This window comes from Benincasa hispida, chromosome 3 (genome assembly GCF_027475165.1).
Source record: "Benincasa hispida cultivar pf3 chromosome 3, pf3_genome.v1.1, whole genome shotgun sequence".
Lineage (NCBI taxonomy): Eukaryota > Viridiplantae > Streptophyta > Magnoliopsida > Cucurbitales > Cucurbitaceae > Benincasa > Benincasa hispida.
The window spans coordinates 55,841,010-55,852,273 of NC_143480.1; the positions used below are offsets into that span (position 1 = coordinate 55,841,010).

General features: G+C 33.9%; 1 protein-coding gene across 1 annotated transcript; it reads left to right on the plus strand.

The window, feature by feature from the left end:
• The first annotated feature begins 2,407 nt into the window (after nt 1–2,407).
• LOC120073994 (putative copper-transporting ATPase HMA5) lies at nt 2,408–8,216 on the plus strand. The gene is made up of 6 exons (XM_039026947.2): nt 2,408–2,899; nt 3,409–4,788; nt 5,298–5,552; nt 6,217–6,339; nt 6,430–6,909; nt 7,580–8,216. Exons 1-6 carry the CDS (start codon nt 2,609–2,611, stop codon nt 7,994–7,996), a joined length of 2,946 nt encoding a protein of 981 aa, XP_038882875.1. The 5' UTR covers nt 2,408–2,608; the 3' UTR covers nt 7,997–8,216.
• Nucleotides 8,217–11,264: the final 3,048 nt, after the last annotated feature.

Consider the following 11,264-nt stretch of genomic DNA (forward strand, 5'->3'; position numbering starts at 1 on the left):
AATTCATGTGTTTCATATATAAAGCTCCTTTTTTGGAGGTACAAAAAAATCTAAAACAAAATAACTAACTCATAATTGCATAATTAAAATATTGACCATCAAGATTACATACAAAATCTACTACAAACTTAACTACATAATTGAAACAAAGTAATTATTGTTCATTATCGAAAAGCAGTCTAAAACATGAATTGATCAAATATTCTCTTCAAGAGGAGGTTGCAATACTCCAACTTCATGGTTGTGGAAACAGGCAAGAAGCTCTCTATATCTTGCACACTGCAAAATATGATTTGCATAAACTTCACCCTCTGTCGATTCTGCAATTCAAGAATATCTTGGAGTTGGCTCATGATTTTTGCATGCAATTCGACTTTGTTGCATGCACGGTGGACAAATAGAGACCAAAATGGACAAATAATGAACTAACAAAAACCAAAATTTACAAAATGGACAAATAATTGACAAATAGAGACCAAAATGGACAAACAATGAACATGAAATCATCCGCTAAATACCAATAATGGACAAACATAGACCAAAATTTATAAAATTTACAATAAAAAACATAGAATTAAATCAAAGCTATTGAAACTTTTGAGCTAAAATTGGAAAAAAAAAACAAAAAAAGAGAGAGAGAGAGAGAAAAAGACCTCATCATCAGCTGGGAAAAAGAAATAAAATTACCTTAGACCTCCTCCCCCTACCAAGTTCCACAATGGATCCTTCAACCCCTACCACTCTCCAAACAAGAACCCCCACCCCCACCAAGCAAAATTGTCCCTCAACCAAACAAATTAAACATTAGGATGAAACGACAGAATGAGAAAATCGAACGAAGCGACAAAGGAGATCCTTCATTTGGAGTGACAAAGGAATCCTTCATTTGGAGTGGCAAGAGGAAGAAGGAACAGATGCGTTTGGAACGGCAACGAGAAGGAGAAAGTCAGACGAAACCCCAATCAGATCTAAAGAAAAACATGCAAGAGGAGTACCACCCTAAACATAGATCTATAGATCTATGAAGGGTTAGACGAAATAAAGTTAGGGGCTTTAAGGATCCAGACCTGGTTTCGACGGAGATTAAGAGACGTGAAACCAGATCTGAGGAGTGACATTGACAAAGATGAAAGAGACAAAAACCACATTTGAGGAGTGGAATTGACGAAGAAGATAGAGAGAAAAGTCATATATGAAGAGTGGAATCGACGAAAATGGAAGAGATGAGCTAAGATCTTAGCACTATATTCAACAGAGAAGAAAGAGAGACGGAAAAGATGGGCCAAGAGAAAAAACCGATAGGTTGTAAATAGTGAACACAATAGAAACCATGGGTTAAAGAATAGTAAATATTGTTGTTAATTTGGGATATAATAATTGGAGTCCTAATTAAAAATTGTTGGAGCTCCAAACATGCACTCTAATCTAGGCCCAAACAGCCCGTTTATAAGTTTCTCTCACTCACCTACTTTTTTTAATAATATTTTGGGTGAGAGAACCAAGCCTATGTTATATCACTTGAGTTAGATCATTTTGGCTTTCTCTTTCATCTACTAACAAGATCTATATAATTTTTTATTAATTATTTTATAACATTAATCAATATTAATACAATTTTGGTCCTCATACTTTGAAATTTGTTCAATTTCAATCCTCATACTTTCAATAAATCTTAAATTTAACCCTTCAAAGTTAATTTTTACTAAAATTGATTAAACAATAATAATAATTTGGTTTAAATACTATTTTGGTCTCTATCTTTCAGTGTTTGTTCATTTTGGCCTTATACTTTTAAAATGTCCATTTTAGTCCTTATACTTTCAATTTTGGTTCATTTTGGTCTTTGTATTTTTAAAATATTCATATTGGTTCTCGTACTCTCAAAAAGTGACCATTTTGATTCCTTCATTTCCATTTTTGTTTCATTTTTAAGGGATCAAAATGGTTAAATTTTTAAAGTTCAAGAACTAAAATGAACAAAAGTTGAAAATACAAGGATCAAAATGAACATTTTGAAAGTACAAGGACCAAAATGAACCAAAGTTAAGGTATAAAGACCAAAATGAACATTTTAAAAATATAAAGACCAAAATGAACAAAAGCTAAAAGGATATGAATCGAAGTAGTATTTAAACCTAATAATTTTTATGCAAGAAAATATAATATGTGAAAATATTTTTAAAATTTAAAGTAAATATGCTATAGATAACAAAAAAAAAATAAGAATAAACAACAAAGTAGCATTGAGGACTAAATTTAAAATTTATTAAAAGTGGAGAGAAAGTATATACAAGATTAAAATTGAACAAACTTCAAACAACCGTGACAAAAATGATATTTTAATCTAAATAATATATATATATATATATATATATATATATATTTATATATGCGTCATTACTTTGTTGTCAAGCAAATATATACAATAATACGAAAGTCAATTATGTGTCCACTATAAATATTCGCACGATTTAAAGTTTGAAAAGGGCGGCCACTTTCCTTCTTCCTTTTTTCTCATGCGCATTCTGGTTTCAAATTTCAATTTCAATTTATGAACACATCGTAAATCCTTCTCTTTCTCTCTGATTAACCTCTGTTTTAATCATCCATGGCAACGAATTTCTGGTCCTTAGCATGTATTCGGAGTCAGAGCAGCAGCAATCTCTCTCCGCGGCCTCATTATCCGTCTATGCCCAAATACCCAGCTGGGGTTTTGCTACCGGAGAACAGCTTGCCGGTGATCGAGTCCACGGCGTTCTTCTCCGTCACCGGAATGACCTGCTCTGCATGTGCTGGCTCTGTCGAGAAGGCGATCAAACGCCTCCCTGGGATTCGTGAAGCCGTTGTTGGTGTTTTGAATGCCAAAGCTCGAGTCCAGTTTTACCCTAGCTTCGTTAATGTATGTATCTATCTCTGTTTTTCAAAAAAAAAAAAAAAATCCGTTTTCGCCTTGTATTGGAGTCGCTTTCATGTGATTTTAAAATAAATGTTTGAAATTTGTGATGTTAGACGTGCAAGTTAAGTATTTGTTGGCTTACGTTGCGTGTTTTTTGAATCGATCTGATTGTGCTTAAAATTGGTGAGAGATTATATTGTTTGTTTAATGCATAAGGCTTGACTGTTCAACTCTAATGCTTGATCAATTGTAAAGGGTTAGAGGTGTTGTTTAATGTGCTATAGGATATTTTGTCCCATGATTAGGATTAAATGTTTTTCATTTCTTAGAATATAGTGGGATCTAAATAGATGGATGAAGCAAATACTTTTTAGCCTCAACTTGGTTTTATTTATATGGATTTTATGGTTGCTATTTGCCATAAGGTGGTAAAGTGAAGATCATTGACACTGACTACAAGACCTTGATCACGTTGAATTGAAGTTTTGATTTCCTCTTGACCATGAACACAGGTGGATCAAATATGTGAGGCAATTAATGATGCAGGCTTTGAAGCAAGTGTAGTTAATGATGATATGATTGAAAGATGTCGAATTCGTGTAATTGGAATGACTTGCACTTCGTGTTCCACGACTTTGGAATCTACATTACAAGCAATTAATGGAGTTCAAAATGCCCAAGTTGCATTAGCCACGGAAGAAGCTGAAGTTTGTTATAATCCAAGAATTTTGAACTGCAATCAACTTCTCCAAGCCATTGAAGATTCTGGATTTGAAGCTTTACTTATTAGCACAGAAGAAGATGTGAGCAAGATACAGCTCCATGTAGATGGAGTGAGATCTGAGAATTCAATGAGATTGATTGGGAGCTCTCTGGAAGCACTTCCCGGAGTTCTAGGTGTTGATATTGACCCTGCACTCAACAAACTTTCCTTGTCTTACAAGCCAAATGTCACGGGACCTAGGAATATAATCCAAGTGATTGAATCAACTGGATCTGGTCGATTTAAGGCGACAATATTTCCTGAAGTAGAGGGCAGAGAAGCCTATAAAAAAGAAGAAATTAAGCAGTACTACAGATCATTCTTATGGAGTCTGATATTTACAATTCCAGTATTTCTAAGCTCCATGGTCTTCACTTATATACCTGGTATTAAGGATGGGCTAGATACCAAAATTGTCAATATGATGACTGTTGGAGAGCTGCTGAGGTGGGTTTTATCAACTCCTGTACAGTTCATTATTGGAAGGCGATTCTATACAGGGTCTTATAAAGCATTGCGTCATGGTTCTGCAAATATGGATGTTTTGATTGCCTTGGGAACAAATGCAGCATACTTTTATTCAGTCTACATGGTCTTAAGATCTGCAACCTCTAGTGATTTTAAGGCCACAGACTTCTTTGAGACCAGTTCCATGCTTATTTCATTCATTCTCCTTGGCAAATATCTTGAGGTCTTGGCAAAGGGAAAGACATCAGAGGCTATCGCCAAGCTTATGAAGTTGGTGCCTGAAACAGCAACCTTGCTTACTTTTGATAATAATGGAAATATCATTAGGGAGGAAGAAATTGATAGTCGATTGATACAAAAGAATGATGTGATTAAAGTCATTCCAGGGGCAAAAGTTGCTTCAGATGGAATTGTTGTTTGGGGACAAAGTCATGTCAATGAAAGCATGATTACTGGGGAAGCCAAGCCAGTGGCAAAAAGAAGGGATGATACGGTGATTGGAGGCACCTTGAATGAGAATGGTGTGCTACATGTGAGGGCAACACATGTTGGATCTGAAAGTGCTCTTTCACAGATTGTGCGACTTGTTGAATCAGCTCAGATGGCCAAGGCTCCAGTCCAGAAAATTGCAGATCGCATCTCTAAGGTTTTTGTGCCAATGGTCAGTAAAATATGCTCTTAACTTTTCCTTAATAATTTAATGTATCTTCATAGTTTCATTTAGGGAAAATTGCAAATCTGCTCCTAAGGTATTAGGAGAGCAATTTATTCTCAGAATCTTTTAGTTGATCAATTTAATCTTAAGAACATTTATTTTCTTGTTTCCTGTTAAAGATTTAACAAACTCATAGGAAGGACTAAGATTCAGCCCTTCATTGCTCTAATTAAAAATAAATAAAACATAAACTTATAGGAGAGTAGGAGAGTTTCTTGTTATTGAGAGAGCCTCCCAACAAGATTTTTTTTTACCTTTTAGTTATCCTTGGTGACCTCAATAATTTTCCCATGGATTTATTTTCCCCCCCAGTACTTTTGATCAAAAAGATCAATCTGATTCATTTCTTACCTTTAGCTCAATGAACCTCTGCAGGTCATAGCTGTGGATTTTGTAGTTTTCCTTTTAAACTATATATGTATAATTGCTAGTTCAATTCTGTTCTCTCTATGTAGGTAATAGTTCTTTCATTGACAACATGGCTTGTCTGGTTTCTCACGGGGAAGTATGGTGGCTACCCAAGGACTTGGATACCTTCTTCCATGGATAGCTTTGAACTTGCTCTCCAGTTTGGTATCTCAGTTATGGTCATAGCATGCCCTTGTGCTTTGGGCTTGGCAACTCCAACTGCTGTCATGGTTGGAACAGGAGTCGGGGCATCAAAAGGTGTTTTAATCAAAGGTGGCCAAGCATTAGAGAGTGCTCATAAGGTAAATATTCCATCCAATAACTCTCGTTTTACATATTTTCATCCTAAGAAGCACGGAAACAGACATGGGACATAGAAGCATTGGAAACACTTTGTTTTAAAATAAAATCTACGTTAGTACTTCTCTTTAGATAAAAACATGTAAATTTAACATGAAAACAAAATATGCTTCACTAAAAAAATATACGAAGTTAAGTCAATTAACAATATTTGAAATCTTAAAAGATATTGAAAGATTTGTTTGGCTATGACTAAAGGAAGAAGATGTCATCCTAATACTTTAGGATAGATCAATCTATAAGAAAATCTCTATTTTTTCTCCTAATTTTTAGGTTATATATTTTTCAGAGTCGTATCCAAGCCATGTCCCAGTTGTGCCCAAAATTAGGACACATATCCTATCCGTGCATGTAGGACACATATCCTATCCGTGCATGTAGGACACATATCCTATCCGTGCTTCCTAGCTTCTTTTCTTTAATGTTTTCAGGACATAGTTCACTCGTCACAAGAACTAGTAACTCAATATGGGCTTTAACAGAATGATGAGAACTTGGGTAATTTATGTTCTACAAACTTGTGAACATTGACAGGCTTGGGGCCATTTTTCTACTTTGTTCTCACGAGAATTTTAATATAATGCTGAGGAGAATAATAATTTGTAGGTGGATTGCATTGTGTTTGACAAGACTGGAACTCTAACAGTCGGGAAGCCAGTTGTGGTGAACATTAAGCTACTTAAAAATATGGCTCTAAAAGAATTCTGTGTACTAGTCGCCGCCACGGAGGTCAGCTTGATTACTTAACATTTCTCTTATTCTACCTACACAAGTTAAGTTTTTCATAACTATACAACTTTATTCTACATTTGAAATCAGGTAAACAGCGAGCATCCACTGGCTAAAGCCGTTGTCGAATATGCTAAAAAGTTTAAAGAAGACGATGATAACCAAACTTGGCCTGAAGCACAAGACTTTATCTCCATTACTGGACATGGAGTCAAGGCCATTGTTCAAAACAAAGAAGTACTTGTAGGGAACAAGAAGCTTATGTTAGATCAGAACATCTTCATACCTGTTGAAGCTGAAGAAATATTAAAAGAAATTGAAGAAATGGCTCAAACTGGAATTTTGGTATCCATTGATAGGAAATTGACAGGGGTTCTTGCCATATCTGATCCACTAAAACCAAGCGCTCGCGACGTCATTTCCATACTCAAGGCCATGAAAGTTAAATCTATCATGGTGACAGGTGATAATTGGGGGACAGCAAAGTCCATAGCCAGTGAGGTTGGGATTGATGATGTAATTGCAGAAGCTAAACCTGACCAGAAAGCAGATGAAGTGAAGAGATTACAGGTACCTACATTTTCTCCAAATAGAAAACTTATTATTTATAGACTATAAGGGGCTATTTGGGGTGTTGAATTAGTTATTATAGCTAGTGATTCTTATAGTATGTGGATTATAAAGTCTGTATTTGAGATGTAAATTATTTTAGTCTGGATTATAATAGTAAGTGTTTAAGGTGTAGACTATTTTAATCTGGATTACAAATGATAAGAGAGGATGGCTACAAGTAGTAAATGCTGAAGAATGAGGGTTCTCAAATAGTTTTACTGTAGCTAAGTGGGAGTTATAATAATTGAAAAATTCAACTATTGTAATGGGAGGCTCCAACATTGGGTGGGCTATAATAGCCCACTCTATCCAATGCAAGTTGGAGTCCTAAACGCCTCCTAAGTTATAACCTCACAAATTTTGAATGCAACTAGATTCTTTTTTTGCCTTGGAACTTTGTCGATGGAACTATGAGTTTTGGTTTAATTGGATTGATGTTTGTTTGAAATATAAGAAGCTTACATGTAGTAAATAATCTTGGTCAAGATGTTGCCACCTACAAATTGTTTCATCATTGACATTCAATTATGAACTAGCACCAAAATTTTGATCAAGTTTATTAGTTTTAATGTTGTTTTTCTCCTTTCTATCATCTTCACTAACCACGGTTCTGAATTTTGACAACTAGTTTTTGGGTCATACGGTAGCAATGGTCGGAGACGGGATCAACGACTCACCAGCACTTGTGGCTGCAGATGTTGGAATGGCAATTGGTGCAGGCACAGACATTGCTATTGAGGCAGCTGACATAGTTCTCATGAAAAGCAACTTGGAGGATGTCATAACAGCCATCGATCTTTCGAGGAAAACATTTTCCAGGATCCGTCTGAACTACATTTGGGCACTTGGTTACAATCTCCTCGGCATCCCTATTGCAGCAGGAGTCCTATTCCCATCAACTCGATTTCGGTTACCACCATGGATTGCAGGAGCTGCAATGGCAGCCTCTTCTGTGAGTGTTGTTTGCAGTTCTCTCCTTCTCAAGTATTACAAAAGACCCAAGAAGCTTGATACCCTTGAGATCCAAGGCATTAGAGTTGAGTGATTATAATCAGTTTGAAGGTGAATAAGTCTTGTCCTCTCTCCATGGTTTACAAGAATATCAAGAATAGGAATAGTGTTATTGTTGTATTACTACTAGTTTGTGGGACAATTGGTATTTCAATTTACGGATATGTCAATGGATATATTAAAGAAATATATGTAAATTGAAAAAATGTATAAAATCTATTTAAAATAATGATTAAGTCGATTTTACTTATTCATATTCATACTTTGATAAATATATGAAATTTCTTATATGTTTTATGTATAGTCATAAAAGATGTCGAAGTTATTGATTAATTCTTAATATTGATGGCAAACTCTCTGATGTATGGATATATTGACGTATTAAATATATAGCTATATGTATATTTATATATCTATACATATACATATGTAAATATAGCCAAAGCGAATATAGCTCAATTGGCATATGAATGTATTAGTAATCACGAGATCTGTGGACTGAATCTCTCTTCTTGTACTTAATAGAAAGAGAGAGATATGTTTGAAGATGAATAAATCTTGTCCACCCCATGGTTCACTTGAAAGCTTGAATTCAGAATCTTGAAGATCTTACGTTTAGAGCTTTTTCTTCCTTGTTTTTTTTTTTTCATTCAAACCTTATTGGAGAGGTTTAAGGTTGCCCAAATCAAATGCACTTGGTGGTCTTCCAAGTTTGTTCTACCAAAAGTATTGGCATGTGGTGAGTGGAGAAGTCACTTCAACATGCCTTAGTTATCTCAACAATGACACTATTCTTGACGAAGCGTTTCAACCACACGTCTATTGTCCTCATTTCAAAAGGCAGGAGCAAAAAATGGTAACATATTTAATAGATTCATTTTTCCGATTTGCTAATGGGCGGAGAATGGAGGAGGAAGTGAGAAAAAAAAAATTTCGAAAGCTATTCCTTGTCCCTATTCCATTTAAACTCTTTTTTAATTTATTATAATAATTATTGTTGTGTTGTTATTATTATTATTATGAGGTTCAGATTTCAAGTTTTATTGTTAAATTTCTTAAATAATTGATATGTTTGAATTGAATATTTAAATTTAGATTATATATAGGAATAATTTGATAGGTAATATATCCTTCTACTATAAAATTTGAGTAATTTCATTTTAAATTCAAATTGAATTAAGGAAAATTTTCATAGATATAAAAAATGTCAAACTATTTACAAAAATAGTAAAAAAAAAAAAATGATAGACACGGATAGATTTCTATTTGCGTTTATCGAGTATAGAAATTGATAAAAGTCTATCATTGATAGAGACTAATGAAAGTCTATCAGTGTATATCAGCGAATGAAACTGATAGAAATCTAAAATGATTAAATTTTATTATTTTGTGTAAATAGTTTTCCTTATTTTTCTATTTTTGAAAATCTTCATTGAATTAATCATATAAAATAATTAGTGAAAAATTTAATTATTTAATTTTAAAATTGTCAATAGTATTTATTTAAGTTAATTGGTTTTTTAAAAATAAAATAAAATGGGAAATTTGATCTCCATGAATTCCCCACTAGGAATCCCTATTCTGATCCCCGCTAAATTAAATGGAGAATATCATGGGGATGGAGACTGAGATAGGGAGCGAGGACAGGGACAGGGAAGCCATTCCCAACTCTGTCCTATCTCATGGACATCTCTAGATAGAATTTTCCTATATTAGTTTTATGTCTACTACAAACTTATTTTCAAAGTTTTAGTTAATAGGCTCAAACTAATTCTTGATCAAATTATTTCCGTCAACCAAAGTGTTTTTGTTCAAAGTAGTTTTTTGCTATTTTTGTAAATAGTCTGACATTTTTTATATCTGTCACAATTACAAAACTGGACTTTAATGTCAGTTTAAAACTTACACTACAGGAGTACAAATGTCGGTTAAAATCGACATCAAAGATCGTGTTATAAAAGATTTTTAATGTCGGTTTTAAGCTTATGAATGTCGCTGTCATTTGAAAATTCCACCTACCAAAAAGGGTTTGTATTTTTAAAATTAGATATGGGTTACGGGTACATGGTTGAATGACCATTTTCTTTATTGTTTGATGAAAAAGATGGGTTTTAGTGATATGTAGATTCATTTGATTAATATGTGTATGAGTTATGTCACTTTCCAAATTCTTGTTAATGGTGAACCTCCTCTAACTTTCTAGCATATGGAAGGTTATGCCAATGAGACCCTTTATCTCCCTATGAGGGTTTCTTTAGCCTTCTTTGTGAGGTTGAAACCCATAATTTGATCATTGGTATTTGTGTTGCTCGTTTAGCTTCCCATACTCACTTTTTCGATGTGTCTAAAAAGAACTTTAGGGTAAGTCATCAACTATGACAAATATGTTGTTGCTTTTGGTCCTCATACACCATTGACAAAGACTTGTCCCCATAGCTAAAATCCATTGAGGCACTAGGACTTGTCCTTTATGATGACGAGGCCGTAGATCAAATATCTATACTCTATGGTTCTGTAAGGGAAGTAAACATATCTGGTCTCTCTAGCCGTTAAGTGTTAAATTGTTTTACTTCTCTTTTTTGCAGGCCTTTGAAATCTTTGTGGAAGTCTTTTGATCAGCATGTGGTGGTTTCTTCATCTTAGAGTTTCCATTGATCATGACGTTGTTAGCAAATGGTTGGCTCCTTCTTATAGGTCTTTCAAGGTAAATTCGATGTGTGGCTTTCCTCGATGACAATGTGGAAAAAGTAGTGTTGTTGTTTATGATTCCAACAGTGACACTATTCTGACTATAGAAAGTCATACATTCTTAGTTGTTTCGTTGAGCTTGTCATAGTCATTCATGAAAGAATTTCTAAAGCCTTTGAAGTTGGCGTCTCTCCTTTTTAGCTTGAAACAAATTCTCTTATATTTCAAATCTCTTCATCGAAAATGTTAAAAAAAGCTGATGAAGTTCGTGCTTTTGTTGACTTCATTTGTGATTTGTAGTATAGCACGATTTAGCTTATTATGCTTGAAGTATATCAACAATATATTCAATAATTTGTCTTGAAGACTACCCCACATGCAATGGGTGGATTCTGCACTTCAATCTAATGTTGGATATATATAGTGAAAAAAAGTGAAAGTTTGGTAAATATTTAAAACATAAAAAAATGGATTTAATTTTATAAATTAAATTTATTATCTAGAAACTTTCAAATTGGATTGAAACTTCAAATTAAAAATATGTTTCATGTACAACCTGTACAACCTTAAAATGTATGAAAGTTAAATTTGTAGTTTCTTAAATTTGAATAAGT